Source organism: Balaenoptera musculus, unplaced genomic scaffold, assembly GCF_009873245.2.
Source record: "Balaenoptera musculus isolate JJ_BM4_2016_0621 unplaced genomic scaffold, mBalMus1.pri.v3 scaffold_152_arrow_ctg1, whole genome shotgun sequence".
In the NCBI taxonomy this organism is placed as follows: Eukaryota; Metazoa; Chordata; class Mammalia; order Artiodactyla; family Balaenopteridae; genus Balaenoptera; species Balaenoptera musculus.
This window is the reverse complement of record NW_023503235.1, coordinates 1-15762: the sequence shown is the minus strand read 5'-3', so window position 1 is coordinate 15762 and position 15762 is coordinate 1. Positions and strand designations below refer to the sequence as shown.

At 58.0% G+C, this 15762-nt stretch overlaps 1 protein-coding gene across 3 annotated transcripts; it reads right to left on the bottom strand.

Moving 5' to 3' along the window:
* Window positions 1-3407: 3407 nt before the first annotated feature.
* Window positions 3408-15552, bottom strand: FAM240C (family with sequence similarity 240 member C). 3 transcript variants are annotated; one of them, XM_036841243.1, is made up of 4 exons: window positions 15427-15552; window positions 7681-7730; window positions 5824-5972; window positions 3408-3636 (listed from the first exon to the last, which is right to left on the bottom strand). In XM_036841243.1, exons 1-4 carry the CDS (start codon window positions 15548-15550, stop codon window positions 3516-3518), a joined length of 444 nt encoding a protein of 147 aa, XP_036697138.1. In that variant the 5' UTR covers window positions 15551-15552; the 3' UTR covers window positions 3408-3515. The 3 variants fall into 3 exon arrangements, with proteins under 3 accessions (XP_036697138.1, XP_036697139.1, XP_036697140.1); XM_036841244.1 differs by lacking the exon at window positions 7681-7730 and adding an exon at window positions 12087-12197 and having other exon boundaries at window positions 15427-15464; XM_036841245.1 differs by lacking the exon at window positions 7681-7730 and having other exon boundaries at window positions 15427-15508.
* Window positions 15553-15762: the final 210 nt, after the last annotated feature.

The window sequence follows — 15762 nt, the reverse complement described above, 5'->3', positions numbered from 1 at the left end:
CACCGCGAGGAAGGGGCCCCTCAGGACGGGTGGGGGGGATGGTCCCAGGATGCTGGTCTCCCCCCGGAAGTAGAGTCACCTGTTCGATGCGAGTCTTGTTCACACAAACCTGCTGTCACAGGAATTTGGGGGTAACTGGGCACATTCGAAAAAGGACTCAGCATTAACTGGTGTTAAGGAATCTTTTTACCTTTTTGTTGAGCATAGTAACTTAATTTTGGCTAGGCTGAGAAATGCTCTTATTCTTAAAAGACATGTGCTGAAGGAGAAAGAAATGGTACACAGCCAGCCACCTCTAAGGATGACTGACTTCCTCGTTTAATTAGCCCTGTTCTTGGTTTGGCAGGTCCCAGCATCGCTGCTCTGCAGGGAGGACCCTCCTCCAGGGAGCCTCCGCGGGTGCCGCCCACGGGGTCTCGAATTCAGAGGCCAGCCCCGCGTGGGCGGCTTTCCTTCCCACCATGACAGCCCCTCAGTCCCTTGTCTGCAGTGCCCAGGTCCAAATAGCTCTGAAAAGTAGAAGCTTTCTTTGTAGCTCACTTGTCAGCCAGACCCTCTCATATCACACTGAGAGGAAACTTCCCTGTTTTCCCGGCAGAAACATTAAGATGCTTGACCACAGGTGTCAGGAATTTCTGGGCTGTGGGCTGTGGTTCCTGCCAGAACTGGGACCGAGTCCCACGCAGGCTGAGCAAGGGGCTCACGGATGAGGAAGAGCACAGCAAGCCGGGGGGGGGCCCGGGCAGCCCTACGAGGCTCTGCCGTACCGTCACCTAGCTGCCCGACCCCGGCTAGGTTCTGGAGGGCGAGCCGCTCTGGACTCAGGGTTACGGTTACTCTTCAGGGCGCGCGGCTCTGTTCAGCCTTGGTGAGCTCGGCAAAACGTGGTGTGAGTTACGGAAGCCCTTCCATGATACAGCAGGAAAAAACCCAACTAGCCACCGGGCGTTACCCTGCTGTGTTAGGATGAACGTCAGACCTGAGCGGCGATGCTGTTTTGGGGAAGAGCTGATGGGCACAGTGGACGGACCCCAGGTGCCCCGTGGAGGCCCGAGAGCGGCAGGTGCCCGCACAGACCCGCTGGGAGCAGGTGTCTGTGCCCAACCTGAGGGCGGGAGTGCCCCGGGCTCGGGGGTGCCCCTCACATCAGGCAGCCCGGGTGACCCCACAGCCTCCGCCATCACGGCCCTTCCCTCAGTTACTCCCGACGCTGGGAAAGGGCAAAGGCTTGTAGAGAGAAGAGAAAGGGCCTCTTTGCTCTCTTCTCCAGGCTGCGTGGCTGGGGCCCCATCCCCACTTCTCTGTGTCTCAGATTCTCCTCCAGAAGAGGAACGAGTGGATATTCTGTTGGAATTCAGCCCCTAAACATGCTCTGCACACGTGGAAAATTACAAAAGAGCCAGGTGTGCGGAGGGCTCGGTCCTGAGCCCTCACGTGGGCCCCTGGGGCTGGGGTCCTGCCCGCCCTCGCTGCAGCGCCCTCTCTGTCCCCTCTCCCTCACCGAGTGCCTTCTGACCTCAGAGTCTAGCTTGGCGTCGCCTGAGGCTAAGATCAACAATAAAGAGAGAAGATGCAGTTGGTGAAGAGCCTTGTCTCCATGCCATTTTGGCTTTTGCCACGAAGGGAAATTCACTGGGTCACTGCAGAGTGACCACAGCGTGACAGGCAGTGAGGACAGAGACTGTGCACGGCCTCACAGCTAGGGCTGCTGCACCAACATGCCCGTCCACCGCAAACGGTCCAGGCCTCTGTTTATCAGTGTTGACAGCACGGAGCTCTAAGCACATCATAGATGAAATTACCTTCCAGCAGCCTGGGGCTTTGTGAGTCTTAGTGACGGACTTCTATTCTCCAACTATTTTTAGGGCAATTAATCACCACGTTCCCAGCATGTTTATCAATGGAAACTCCTGAGTCACGAGCAATGACAGACAGCCCGCGAGGTGACCCAAGGAACATGTGTTTGCAAGTTGGTGTCATAAGGGACCTTTGCTAGGTTCTCTCCACTGGGTCATTTGGGGAGCTAAACATCCACGCTTTGTGTCAGGTTCCAGGCCTTTCCTGCTGGACTTTCGCTTGCCTGTCCAGTCTGTGTGGTCAGCTCTGGAAATGCCCTACAAGGCATCTGTGTTCAGCGCAGGATGTCACGTGGATGTCACAGGATGTCACGTGGCCATTGGTGTCACGTTTTTTCTCTGGTTAAGTCTCTGGAGAGGCTCCCAAAACTGGTGAAGTCATGCTCCTTCCCCTCTGCTCGCCAACTGGACCAGAGGGTCAGAACAAAACAGAATCCAAACCCAGTTGTTACCGAGTCCGAGCTTGTACTGCTGGCCGCACGAGAGGCCAATAAATTGAGAGACCAGGTGCTGGGGCAGGGAATAGGGACTTTATTAGGAAAGCCGGCAGACCGAGAAGATGGTGGACGCGTGTCCCAGAGAACCGTCTCACCCAAGTCAGAAGGGGAGGGGTGTGGCTGGTTGCTGCAGACTTCTTGGTGTAGACTCTTTTGTTCCTGCAGCTGCCCATGTAGGTCAGGTCCCGATGTTCCTGTAAACCTCCAACAAGACAAGTGGTATTCTCTGTCCTGCAAATTTTTCTCTTTATATGAATGAAAAGTGTTGTACCCTTACAGGTCAGAGCCTTGAGAATGGGCTACCTTGTATATTTCAGGTTATAGGCAACATTCTTTTAGTGATTAACTTGTAGCAAAAGCAATAAGATACAAAAGTTAAAGAAACAGACCCAATATGGAGTCAGATTTGTCCTTCCCTGTTACTCAGTCTGGAGAGATGATGTGAGCTAGACCCCAGCCCCACACCGGCAGTCCTGCACCGCCAACGAGGGGCCGCAGTGGCCACCGCCGGGCGCACACAGGCAGGCTGGCGGAGCGGGGTCAGGCACCGGCTGGTGTCTGGGCCTCATCAGGAGATGAGACAGACCAGGTCCTCCTGCTGCGGCCCGGCCTCTGCTGCATGCTCGGCCCTCCTGCCCGTTTGGGGTGGTCACAGCCCCCGCTGGGGGGCTGAGGGGGACACGACTGAGCCTGAAGCACCGAATCCCAGCTCGAACGGCCTCTGTGGACTCAGGAGATTTGTGCCTCCAAACCCGAGTGAAATTTCTGGCTGAGGACAAGACTGCTTAGCTTCCTGAGATGTTCCGGGTAATGAGTAAAGTGTGTAAAGGAATTCTGGGAAAGCACATGCTTTGCACACCTTCACATCAGGCAGTATCCTGAGGCTGAGCTTTTGCACACATTTTGATCAAAGGTGAATGAAACTGTGTTTGAATTTGCACGAGTCCCTGCAGCCCAGCGGCTTCTCTCTGTGGCTTGTTGTAAGTTAGTAGCGTCACTGTCGCTTTTAATATGTGTACATATTACAGATACAAAGAAAAATGCGCACAAAACATCCACTTATCTTAGATTTTATTGGGTGCTTGCATCACGCTAGAGACGCAAAACCGCAAAGCGGTTCTGCTGGCGCGGGGGCCACGGCGGGGCCGTCGGGGGAAGCAGGTCAGGCCTCAGGCTGCGGGCTGGTCGGGGGCGCCGGGCGGGGCGGGCCTGGGGGCGCCTCCTGGCGGCTCAGCATCGTCTGATTCCTCGTCTCCAGCTTCCGAGCCCACTCGCTGCGGAGCCTGGGGCGGGCGACCGTTTGGGCTCAGGGAGGACTGGGGTCAGCTGGGCCCGTCTGTGGGCACCTTGGCCGCGTGCGAGCTAAGCTGCCCCCTCCCTGCCAGCTGGTGCCCGCGTTTCAGGCCTCGCCTGCCATGGAGGGTCTCACTTGGGGTCCTCCCGGAAGGGAAAGCGGGGACCCAGCTGCGTCCTGAACTCGCACCTGGGGACGCGCCCGTGTCTGCAGGCACCTGTGCTCCCAGGGTCTGGATGCGCCCTCACGCCGGCCCCTCGGGCGGAACCTTCCTGGGAAGGTGGCCTGCTGCGGTGACCACAGCACAACACACGGGGTGCCCCCGGGCGGGAACAGCCTGGCCAAGGGGTCAGGCTCCCCCAGGCCCCACACCTGCCTGTGGGCCACGTGTGAGCGTGTGGTTTGGTTTGGAGGGAGGCAGGTTGGGGGGCGCCTGGCCGGACTGACCTCCAGGGCTGGCGGGCAGACTGGCAACGAGCGTCCCCGCAGACGCCTGTCCCAGTGCCCAGGGACCCAGGTGAGGAGGGCGCCTCCCAGCAGCCGGTGGAGAGGCTGGGACAGCCGGGCCCCGCGCCTCGGCCACGCTCCTGCCCTTTTCCAGGCTGTGGGTGGCCCTGGGGACGTGGCCCAGAGCTGCTGCCGGCCAGGAGTAAGGTGTGGGCTGGGGGGGTCCGAGGCCCCATAACAGCCACTTCTCTCCAGAGAGGCGAAGATGTCACCCCCTTCCCCAGTCCGGCCCCTAGCAGCCCAGGACCTCTGTGACTAACTGGGCCGGTGCTGACCCGTGGCCCACTCTGGGGACCTGCCCCCATGGGCCAAAGACCCAGAACATCCCAGGGCCTGATGACACATGAAAGACAGGGACAAGGCCACGGAGACCCAGGAGGGAGCCTGGGGTGGGGAGGAGCCATTCGTGTGAGGGTTCTGTGCCAGGACCCCTGCCGCAGGAGGCCAGGCGGGCGCAGTGACCAGCTCTGGGGGCTGCACCGCGAGGAGAGGAGACGTCACGGCCCCCACACCTGTGCCGAGTGGCCGGAAGCCTTGGATGACGGGTGGGGGGCGGCCAGCACGGCAGCCAGACCTCTGGCTGCTCACAAGGTCAGTGCAGGCCTGGTCCCGCCGCGGCCCCCAAGAATCCTCCTTTCCAGCCCAGCTCCCAGGGCGGCAGCTGCTGGTACTATCTGGGGACTAAGGCTGCGCCCACTTTGGAAGTTTCTGGCCATTCGGATCCTTGTCTAGGTGCAAACTCTGTGCTAATACGCCCTCTTAGCTGTCCACGAGCGGTTACTCCTGGGCCTGCTCGGGGTCGCCTGAGCTCAGGGAGACGCCCTCAGAACTCACAGGCCCCTGGAGTCCACCCAGTAAAGAAAGGGGTGGCTTTGAATCTGCAAGTCAAGCAAATGTGTGGGAAGGAGTAGGAGGGACACGTTGTTTTATCCTGAACTCAGTGGGAACAACTGTCAGAAAACAGACAAAGCCAGACTAACCCTGGGCAACAACTTCCTACAAGACCCTCAGGAACTCTCCTGTGGGGATGAATGATGAGTGGGGATGAATGGATGGGGTGATGGAGAGATGGGGTGAGGAGGGATAAGGTGATGGAGGGGTGGGATGATGGAGGAATGGAGTGATGGAGGGAGGGGGTGATGGAGGGATGGGGTGATGGAGGGATGGGGGTGATGGAGGGATGGGGTGAAGGAGGGATGGGGTGATGGAGGGATGGGGTGATAGAGGGACGGGGTGATGGAGGGATGGGGGAGGGAGGGATGGGGGAGGGAGGGATGGGGGTGATGGAGGGATGGGGATGAGGGAGGGATAGGGTGATGGAGGGATGGGGGAGGGAGGGATGGGGTGATAGAGGGACGGGGTGATGGAGGGATGGGGGAGGGAGGGATGGGGGTGAGGGAGGGATGGGGTGAGGGAGGGATAGGGTGATGGAGGGATGGGGGAGGGAGGGATGGGGTGTCCTCTCTCCCACTAGTGATTCAATGATGTGACTCTGAAGCTGAGTTAATGTGGCTGGTGTTCAGGGTTTTGTACCCGTTTCTCCTGTGACACTGATCCGGGGGGAGGAAGTGGGAGATAGTGGTGGGGTCTGCGGACGCCCGCGTCCTGAGGGCTGAGCAGCCCTGGTGCAGGTGTGTCTGTGCCCCCAGGTCGCTGGCTCTGCGCTCACCTGTCCAGGGCACTCCTGCGCATCCTCATGTCCTCGTTCTGCAGCTGTTTAGTGTGAAGCTCGATTTTTTTCTCCCAAAACATTTTTATCATCCCAGCATCATAGGATACCCTTCCCGGATTCTTCAAGGTGTAGCTTTTACTCATTTTCTGGGTAAAGGAGAATTACAGGACCTCAGTCACTTTGTGCTGTGTTGGTGCGAGAGCACATGAAACCAGCTTGTTAACAATAAAGAAGTTGGCTCGGCCCCAGACATTTCCCGGGCACCCTGTACATCTTTTTGGGGCGTTGGACTGTCAGCCCCTCATGGCCTGTCTAAGACCAGTGGCCCTGCCACCTTCTGGAACGGTTTCCTGTATTAGAGGAAGTAGCAGCTGATGGCAAATCCCATTTTGGGTCCTTGGATGTTTCACGCGGGTGATCTTGGGTGAGGACGGCTGGCAGTTCATATGGCTCCACATGGCAGGTGTCCCTTCCTGAGCCCCCCGAGCTGTCGCTGAACCGTGTCCTCCAAGTCCTAGGTGGGCGTCTCACCCCCAGGACTGCACAACGTGATTGAGGTAATTAAGGCTAGAAAAGGTCACTAGGGTGGCCCTGACCCAGTAGAGCTGGGGTCCTTATAGGAAGAGGAGGTCAGGGCACAGACACGCACAGAGGGGCACCCCGTGAAGACCCAGGGAGGAGGCGGCCGTCCACACGGCAAGGAGCGAGGCCTCAGGGGACCCCGCTGCCCAGGCCTGGCTCTTGGAGTCCAGCCTCCAGGATGGAGACGTTCAATGTCTGTTGCTTCAGCCTGTGGTACCTTCCAGCACCTCAGTGCGTAACCAGGTTTCCAGCTTCTGTAAGCTCGGGGCCCTAGTGTCTACCCTGCACACACGACCCCGACACGCCTTCTTCTGGACGTCCCAGTGCTGTGCCTGGGCTTCCTGCCTCCTGGGTGCCTTTCCGAACACACCCCAACCAGTCCAGAGACTCCCTCTCCGGCTGCCACACTCCGGGCCACGATCCGCTTGCCCTCATCACCCAGGACCAGGCACCAGAAAGCCAGGGACAGCCCTGCACCCCGGGCCACTGCAATCACTCAGCTTGCCCTGCCTCACCTGGGCCTTCCCACGGAAATCACAGCCCCCTCTCTCCCTGCCCCCCAGCCGACCCTGCCGCTCCCCGGGAGGCCCTGCAGGGTGGGGCGTGCCCCCTCCTCTGGGGACCATGAGTGACGAACTCTTCAACGGCAGTCACAGCCTGATCTGCTGGCCTGGCTGCACCCCACGTGTTCTATCAAGACCCCATGTTTCAGAACACACAGGTGGACACTGGGTCAGAAGAAGCCCGGTGGGAGATTCCAGGACCCCAGTGGACCCCTGAAACCAGCCGAGGTCATTGGAAAGGCACCTTGGCTTAATTAGAAATCGAGATCAAGATAAGTTTCTGGGGACAGAATGAGCTTTTGTTTTTCATCTAGAGTTGGCTGCTGTTAAAACCTCAGGCCGTGCGCTGAAGGGCCAACCAGGCTGCTCCCTGCTGGCAGAGGTGGAGCGGGGGGGGGGGGGGGGGCAGCAGGGGGGCCACGGGGGGGCGGAGCAGGGGGGCCGCGGGGGGGCCGCGGGGGGGGGGAACGGGGGGCCAGCCCTCAGCCCCCACAGCGCCGGCTCCCTTGTTGCTCCACCTCCACGAGGCTAGTCCACGGCTTCTAGCGAAGAAGGGGCCCAGCGTCAGCCTGTCAACACACGCTGCATGTGTGTGCATGTGTGCACACGTGCCTGGGTGCGTGGGCGTGAGTACTGGAGAGCAACTTCTGTGCTCTGGACACTGGTTGACCCTCAGGACAGAGGGCTGGCCATAGGGACAGCTGCTCACATCTGTGGCCAGGGCTGGACCCAGGCACAGTGTGGGAGAAGGAGATGGTGCTGGTGCAGGAACCCGGGAGAAGAGAGGAAGAATGATGAGCCGCCCGCTTCGCAGTCTAAAAGCTTCTCGGGGAGGCCAGCCCTCCACGCTCAGGCGCAGGATGCTTACAAAAACTAAAGAAGAAACCAGAGCCTGGAGACCGGCAGCAGATCCCTTAAAACAACTTTAAATCTCCGAGGCTGCTGGCTTGTTGGGTCGGGGTTTACGCGGCTGCGTGACTAACCCCAAAGCGCCAAGCCTGCACCTGCTGTGGATTCTGAAGGAGAAACAAAAAAGACACTTGCAGGCGTCAAGGGCAGAGGGTGGAGCTGGCAGGGAGGGTCTGGGCAGGAGGGCGGGGCAGGCAGGGAAACGGCTGGGAGGGCTGTCCTGTCCAAGCCGTGGGGCAGGCCGCCCCCCTCTCCTGGTCACTGCCCTCCACGCCAGGAGCCCGTGGGATGGGACAGCCTGCCCTGCACCCATCTTTCAGGGCCATCGTTTATTTTGGTCCTCACCCTGGCACGTGGGGCTGGGCTGTCTTCACCATGTTCTCGCCAAGCAGGTGGCGACGGGCTGGATCTGGGAGCAAGTGCAGCTCAGCTGGGGACAGGGTCTACTGTGACAGTGAAATTGCAGAACGCCATGGGCGCGAGGCGAGACCCCTCTTCACTCTGTGTGACTCTGCGTGGCCCTCTGTCCCTCGTTCTGGAATGTAGCCCCTCCCCAGCCTCCAGGCATGAGCCCTACTCCGCCGTCATGTCCACACTCCGAGGACGCCAGCCTCTCCTGACCATCAGGCAGGGCCCCTCCTCTGGGTCCCATGGGCCTCGGTGTGTCTCCAGGTGACCGCAGGCCCCCTGTGGCACCAGGACACACACGTGTATTTGCAGAGCAAATAAAGGAATGAGTGAGCTCCGTGAAAGGAGGCTGTTAACAACTCCGAAATCAGCAGTGATGGGGAAGGAGCCAAGATGGTGGAGGAGACCCTGAGCTCACCTCCTCCTGCGAGCACATCCAGACTCTAACAACCGCTCACAGGGCAGCTGTCAGCGAGAGTGACCAGAGGCTGGCAGCGTCTCCCACAGCTGAGGGTATACGGAAGGAGCCGCCACCAGACAGGCAGGAGGGCTGGACACAGTAGAGCCAAGACCCCCACCCTCGGGTCTGCAACCCACAAATGGGAGGGATTTCACAAGCATAGAGGTTCTCCCCAAGGAGCAACGGGTCTGAGCCCCACATGTAGCTCCCCAGCTTGGGGGTCTTGCACCAGGAAGATGAACCCCCAGAATGTCTGGCTTTGAAGGCCAGTGGGGCTTACTTTCAAGAGAGCCAGAGGGCTGTGGGTAATAGGCTCTGCTCTTAAAGGCAAAATCTCACACACTCCAAGACCCAGGGCAGAGGCAGTAATTTGAAGGAGCCTGGGTCAGACCCCTTGCTGATCTTGGAGAGCCTCCTGCCCCCCAGGGGACACAGATGTTGACACCCCCTGGGGACACAGATGTTGACACCCCCTGGGGACACAGATGTTGACACCCCCTGGGGACACAGATGTTGACACCCCCTGGGGACACAGATGTTGACACCCCCTGGGGACACAGATGCTGCAGCAGCCAGGTTTGGAGGCTTGTTCTACCACATGGACACAGATGCTGGCAAGGACCATTTTGGTGTCCTCTCTCTAGCCTATTAGTGCCAGGGGCTTACCCAACATGAGCCGGTCAGCACCAGTCCTGGGACTGCCCCCCTCCTCCCCGGCTGAGCAGCCAGTTGCACAGGGACCCAGCCCTGACCACCAGCAAGTCCAGGGTCCAGCCCCACCCACCAGTGCGCCAGCATCAGCACTGGGGATTCCCCCAAGCCCCATACTCAGCTGCGGTAGGACCCATCTCCAAGTGCCCCAGGTTGCAGTCGGCCATGTGGGGACCTGGCCCTGGCCACCAGTGGGCTGGCAGTGGTCCCACGCCCCACCTGGGCCACACAGCTAGCTGCTCAGGAAGGCTACCCTGCCCTTCACTGGGCCCACAGTAGTCGGTGCCACCACAACAGAAGGGTTCACGCAGCCCACGTGAAGGTCACCCCTAGAGCACAGAGCTCTGGTGCCAGAGGGAAGTGCACTGCTGGGCCCCACGGAACATCTCCTACAGAAGGCCACTCATCCAAGACTGGGAAACGTAACCAAATATCCTAACACATAGAAACAAACACAGGGAATTAGGCAAAATGAGGAGACAGAGGACCTCAGGAAAAGAACTAAACAAAAGGTAATGATCAGAAAGATGTTCACGGAACTCAGAAGAAGAATGAACACAGTGAGAATTCCAACAAAGAGTTAGACAATATAAAGAAGAACCAAACAGAGCTGAAGACTAGAATTGCTGGGGAAAAAAAAAACAACACTAGAAGGAATCAACTGTTGATTAGATCATACAGAGGACTGGATCTGTGGTCTGGAAGACAGAGTAGTGGAAATCATCTGAAATGAAGAGATGAAGATAGTTTAAGAGACTTCTGTGACAACATCAAGCGTACTAACATTCGCATGATAGGGGTCCCAGGATGAGAAAAGTGGGAACAAGGAGCAGATAACTTACTTGAAGAAATAATTGCTGAAAACTTCCCTAAGCTGGGCAAGAAAAAAGACATCCAGGTCCAGGAAGCGTAGAGAGTCCTAAACGAGAACAACCTAAAGAGGTTCACATCGAGACATATTACAAGTAAAACGGCAAAACTAAAGATAAAGAGAGAATCTTAAAAGCAGCAAGAGAAAAGCGACTAGTTACCTACAAGGGAACCCCCATAAGACCATCAGCTGACTTTTCAGCAGAAACTTTGCAGGCCAGAAAGGAGTGGCAGTGTATATACTAAGTGATGAAAGGGAAAAAAACCTATAACCAAGGCAAAGCTATCTTTCAGATTTGAAGGGGAGAAAAAGAGTTTTACAGACAAACAAAAGGTAAAAGAGTTCAGCACCACTAAACCAGCCTTACAGAAATGTTAAAGGGATTTCTCTAAGCAGAAAAGACCACAACTAGAACTTATAAAAATTATGAAAGAAAAATAAATCTCACTGGTAAAGGCAAACATACAGTAAAAGTAGCAGATCGGCAACGTATAAAGCTGGTAAGAAGGTTTAAAGACAAAATCATTAAAATCATCTACATCCACAATAAGTGGCTAAGGTGTAAAATATAACATCAACTAAACTAAACGTGTGTGTGGGATAAAAATGTAGGGTTGTTAAAATGCATTTGAGCTTAAGAGGTCATCAAATAAAATAATCACGTATTTATATAGGTTGTTATATATGAAACCCATGATAGCCACAAACTAAAAACCTGTAACAGATACACACACACACCAAAGAAAGGAATCCAAACATAACATTAAATAGTCATCAAATCACAGGGAAGGGAGCAAAAGAAGAAGAAAGAAACGAAAAAGAACTAAAAACTATCAGAAAACAACTAATATAATGGCAATAAGCACATATCTATCAATAATTACTTTAAATGTCAAGGAACTAAATGCTCCATAAGACATAGAGTGGCTGAGTGGATGAAAAAATAAGACCCATATATGCTGCCTACCGAAGACTCACTTCTCATCTAAAGACACACACAGACTAAAAGTGAGGGGATGGAAAAAGGTATTCCATGCAAATGGAAATGAAAAGAAATCTGGGGTAGCAATACTTATACCAGACAAAATAGACTTTGAAACAAAAATTGTAACAAGAGACAAAGAAGTATCTTACGTAATGATGAAGGGGTTAATCTAATAAGAAGTTATAACAATTGTAAATATGTATGTATGCACCCATCACAGGAGCACCTAAATACATAAAGTAATGTTAAACATAAAGGGAGAAATAGATAGTAACACAATAGTAGTAGAGGACTTTAACTAGCAACTTATATCAAAAGGATGGATCATCTAGACAGAAAGTCAGTAAGAAAACACTGGCCTTAAACGATGCATTAAACCAGATAGACTTAATAGACACATGTATATGTTTATATTTTATCCAAAAGCACCTTAATTCATTCTCTGAGGCCAGCATCACCCTGATACTAGAAAGAAAAGACACCACAAAAAAGAAAATAACCCCAATATCCCCTCCACAGCCAATATCCCATCCGTGGACGGTGAGGACCCCGACGGTGAACACCGTGTGTCCGCACGGCCAGCCTGCTCCACCCGCTTGGGGCCTCTCTCTCCAGATCACAGCCTGGCCTCAGTGGCTTCCCCTCTGGATGCCGGATGGTGCCGTGTGCTTGCTCACTGCGACCCGCTCCACGAGCTCCAGCCCCATGAGCTCGGACCCAGGCTCTCACGGGCTTCTGCACGTTCACCTTTGGGGGAAGCAGAGCCCCCACCTGCATGACCGCAGGGCCATCTTATCGGCCTGGTCATTTCTTCTCTTGCTGGAGACTCTCTTCCGGAAGCATCCAGGGCACCCAGGACAGCACCAGAAGCACCTATAGCATCTGGGGCTGTGGTACATGGAAGGAAGGAAGGAAGGAAAAGGAAGGAAGGAAGGAGGGAAGGAGGAAAGGAGGGAAGGAGGGAGGGAGGAAGGCAGGAAGGAAGGAGGGAAGGAAGGAAGGAGGGAGGGAGGGAGGAAGCCAGGAAGGAAGGAGGGAAGGAGGGAAGGAGGGAGGGAGGGAGGAAGCCAGGAAGGAAGGAGGGAAGGAGGGAGGGAGGGAAGGAGGGAGGGAGGAAGGCAGGAAGGAGGGAAGGAGGGAGGGAGGGAAGGAGGGAGGGAGGAAGGCAGGAAGGCAGGAAGGAAGGAAGGAGGGAAGGAGGGAGGGAGGGAAGGAGGGAGGGAGGGAAGGAAGGAAGGAGGGAAGGAGGGAAGGAGGGAAGGAAGGAAGGAGGGAAGGAGGGAAGGAAGGAGGGAAGGAGGGAAGGAAAGAGGGAAGGAGGGAAGGAGGGAAGGAGGGAGGGAGGAAGGCAGGAAGGAAGGCAGGAAGGAAGGAGGGAAGGAGGGAAGGAAGGAAGGAGGGAAGGAGGGAGGGAGGAAGGCAGGAAGGAAGGCAGGAAGGAAGGAGGGAAGGAAGGAAGGAGGGAAGGAGGGAAGGAGAGAAGGAGGGAAGGAGGGAGGGAAGGAAGGAAGGAGGGAAGGAGGGAAGGAAGGCAGGAAGGAAGGCAGGAAGGAGGGAGGGAGGGAAGGAAGGAAGGAGGGAAGGAGGGAAGGAAGGCAGGAAGGAAGGAGGGAAGGAGGGAAGGAAGGAAGGAGGGAAGGAGGGAAGGAAGGAAGGAAGGAAGGAGGGAAGGAGGGAAGGAGGGAGGGAGGAAGGCAGGAAGGAAGGAGGGAAGGAAGGATGGAGGGAAGGAAGGAAAGAGGGAGGGAGGAAGTGTTGTGGCCACAGGGACAGCTGGTGAAGGTGTTCACAGCTCCGTCCGGCGCTGGGTGGCAGCTGGTGCTCAGCCCCTCCTGCGGCCAGAGAGCAGCGGGAGCCCCGGGGACCCTCCTCCTGAGTGGGGCAGACACATCCCTGACTCCGACCCTGACCCTGTGACCTTCGAGGTGAAGGCAGCGAAGGGGGTTCCCTGCTCTGCCCGGCTGCTGGCCCGAGTCCAGAGGAGCGGGTTTTGGTGGAGGAGCCCCTCCCCGGGGCCTCTGGGTTCCCCGCCTCCCACCAGCGGCACAGGGCAGGCTTGTGGGTGGCCCTGCGGGCACATGCTGCCCAGCCCCACCTGAGACGGCGCCAGGGCAGCGGGTGCTCAGCCGGGCCGCCCGCCTCAGCCTCGGGGGACCGGCCCCACCGTGCTCCCCACGGCTTCTTAGAAGCAGGTGGAGACCGGTGTCCGCCACACCTAATCAGGGTCAGGAGGAGGCTGTAGAATCTGGGAGATGTCAGCTAAGACGTTACACTAACTTGTCACGTTGTCCCCTGATGAGAGGAAGTGGGGGGCCTAAGAGGAGGTCCCCTGGGCTTTGGAGACTGACCCAGTGCTGGCCCCAGGCCTCCAAGGGGTGGAGGCCCATGAGGAAGGCAGGGGGCCCTGGGGGAGGGCAGGGATCCCTGGGGGAGTGGGCAGGTGTCCCTGGGGTGGGCAGGGGTCCCTGGGGGAGGGCAAGGGTCCCTGGGGTGGGCAGGGGTCCCTGGGGGGGGGCAGGGGTCCTTGGGGGGGCAGGGTCCCTGGGGACCAGCTTGTGGGTTTGAGTTTCCTGCGCCCTGCTCAGCCCTCGGGAGCACTCTGGTCTCAGCGGAGCCGGCCTCACCTCTGGAGCTGTGGCAGCTCCACCAGGGGTCCGTGGTGTCCTGTGTGGCCCGAGGAGCCTGTGACACCTGGTTGCCCGGTAGGCGTGGTCTCTGGGCCTGCAGAGCTGACGGCACTGACCCTGAGCGCCGGCTCCCCAGTGCTGCCCCTGGCGGTGCCCCCAGTGGCCTCGCCTGACCGCCCAGTGGCGGCTCTCCCTCCGCCTGGGATACACCTGGCCGCGGGGGCGAGTGTGTCGGGTAGCGCTAAAACCTTCAGGTCGACTATTGGACAGAATACAGTAAAGTAAGGCTGACGGAAGCGCTCACTTTCAACCAGTTCTTCTGCACTCACCCGACGCAGAAATCAGGACCCCAGCAGCCCCTCGAGCCCAGAGCCTACAGCGAAGCGAGACTGGTCTGACTGTAGCTCCTGTTCCTGCCCTGGGCCAGGCTGGCCCGCCAGCTGCCTGCCTGGTGCGGGTCTCCGCGGAGGCCGGCTGGGCTCCAGGGCGAGGCTGGAGGGGGAGCGGCGCCCCGCCCCGTGTGTGAGGCCCTCGGGCTCTGACCGCGGGTGACCCCGGTGCGCAGCCGCCCGAGCTCCGCGCTGCCCTGGGAACCTGGGCCGTGCGGTGGGGCTCAGGGAGCCGACACGGCGCTGGATCCCCTCAGATCCCGGGACAGCTCCCCCCGCCCCCCGTGATGCACCTCCCTGGTGGGCGGGCTCAGGACAGGAAGGTTCTGGAACCTGGCTCAGGCAGCCAAGAAGAGGGACCGGAGCATCTTCAGGGAGCTCCGTGTGATGTCATATGGGTGTTGCTGCCGCCGTGGCCTCCAGCTCAGGGACGCAGGAGCGAGGCCAGGGCTGTGGAGGCCACTGGGGCCGGTTCTGAGGAGGCGGGAGGGCGACCGCTTTTCTGGGGGCCCCGTAGACCAGAGGACTTAGAAACGCGGCAGTTTATCCCCCCGGGGCCGAATCCTCGCTGGCGGTGCTGCCGGTGAACTAAAAGAGTGAAAACGTGGGCGACTGTGTGTGGGGCTGGGGTGCATCCACTCAAGGGTTTTGCCTCCGGGAGGGACCAGGGGTCTGTGCTGGACTCGTTCTGACCGAGGGAAAAGTTGACATTTTAGGTGAGGTTGGCTGTTCTCCTTGCAGGGCTTCCCAGAGACACGGGGTATCAGAGCTTTAACTCTCGGGAAGACCAGCCCTGCAGTGCAGCCCTTCAAACCCTCACGGAGCAGAAACAACGGACAGACAGACAGACAGAGAGACAGACAAGGGGCACCAGAAAGCCAGCAGCGGACAGTGGAAACAGTCCAGCAGTCGGCCCCGGGGTGGGAGGAAGGGGGAGGGGGCCGGCAGCTCGGTCTCCATCCTGGGCTTTGTCACCAGAAGGCTGAACGGGAGAAGCTGCTAACAAAGTTAAATCCCCAGAAAACGCAAGTGTGTGGCCCTGGCTCCCACATCCCATGGACGGCCCACCCCCGGGGTCGCATCACCCAGGCTTACTCTGAGGTCTGTCCGGGCCGGTCGGCGCAGCTCCTTTAGGCAGGTGTCCTCCCGTGTCCCCAGCGCGCCTGGACTGTGTCTGCCCGTGACTTTTATACGGGCTTGGTGACACGGTGCCTGGCATCCGGTCAGAGGCCGGAAAGACGAGCTGCCTTCAGTCTGGCGGCCCCTGGAGACACAATGGGCTCCCGCCACAGGCCCTGGCAGGCACGCGTCCCTCGGCTCCCCGGCCAGAAACCGGAGGGCAGCCTGGGGAGTCTTCCCTGCTCACTGGCTCCTGGCAAGACAGTGTTACCAAAATCACCGCCTTCTCTTCCGGATGGGCTGCTCCTGAGA

Excerpts from the sequence above, each read along its gene's own strand:
- FAM240C (XM_036841243.1), bottom strand. The coding sequence starts at position 15,550 with ATGCCAGGCACCGTGTCACCAAGCCCGTATAAAAGTCACGGGCAGACA. Across the intron at positions 7,731-15,426 it reads CGGCCCGGACAGACCTCAGA|CACCATCTCCTTCTCCCACA; the intron begins GTAAGCCTGGGT and ends TTCCTGCACCAG. Across the intron at positions 5,973-7,680 it reads GTCCAGCCCTGGCCACAGAT|AAAATGAGTAAAAGCTACAC; the intron begins GTGAGCAGCTGT and ends TCCTTTACCCAG.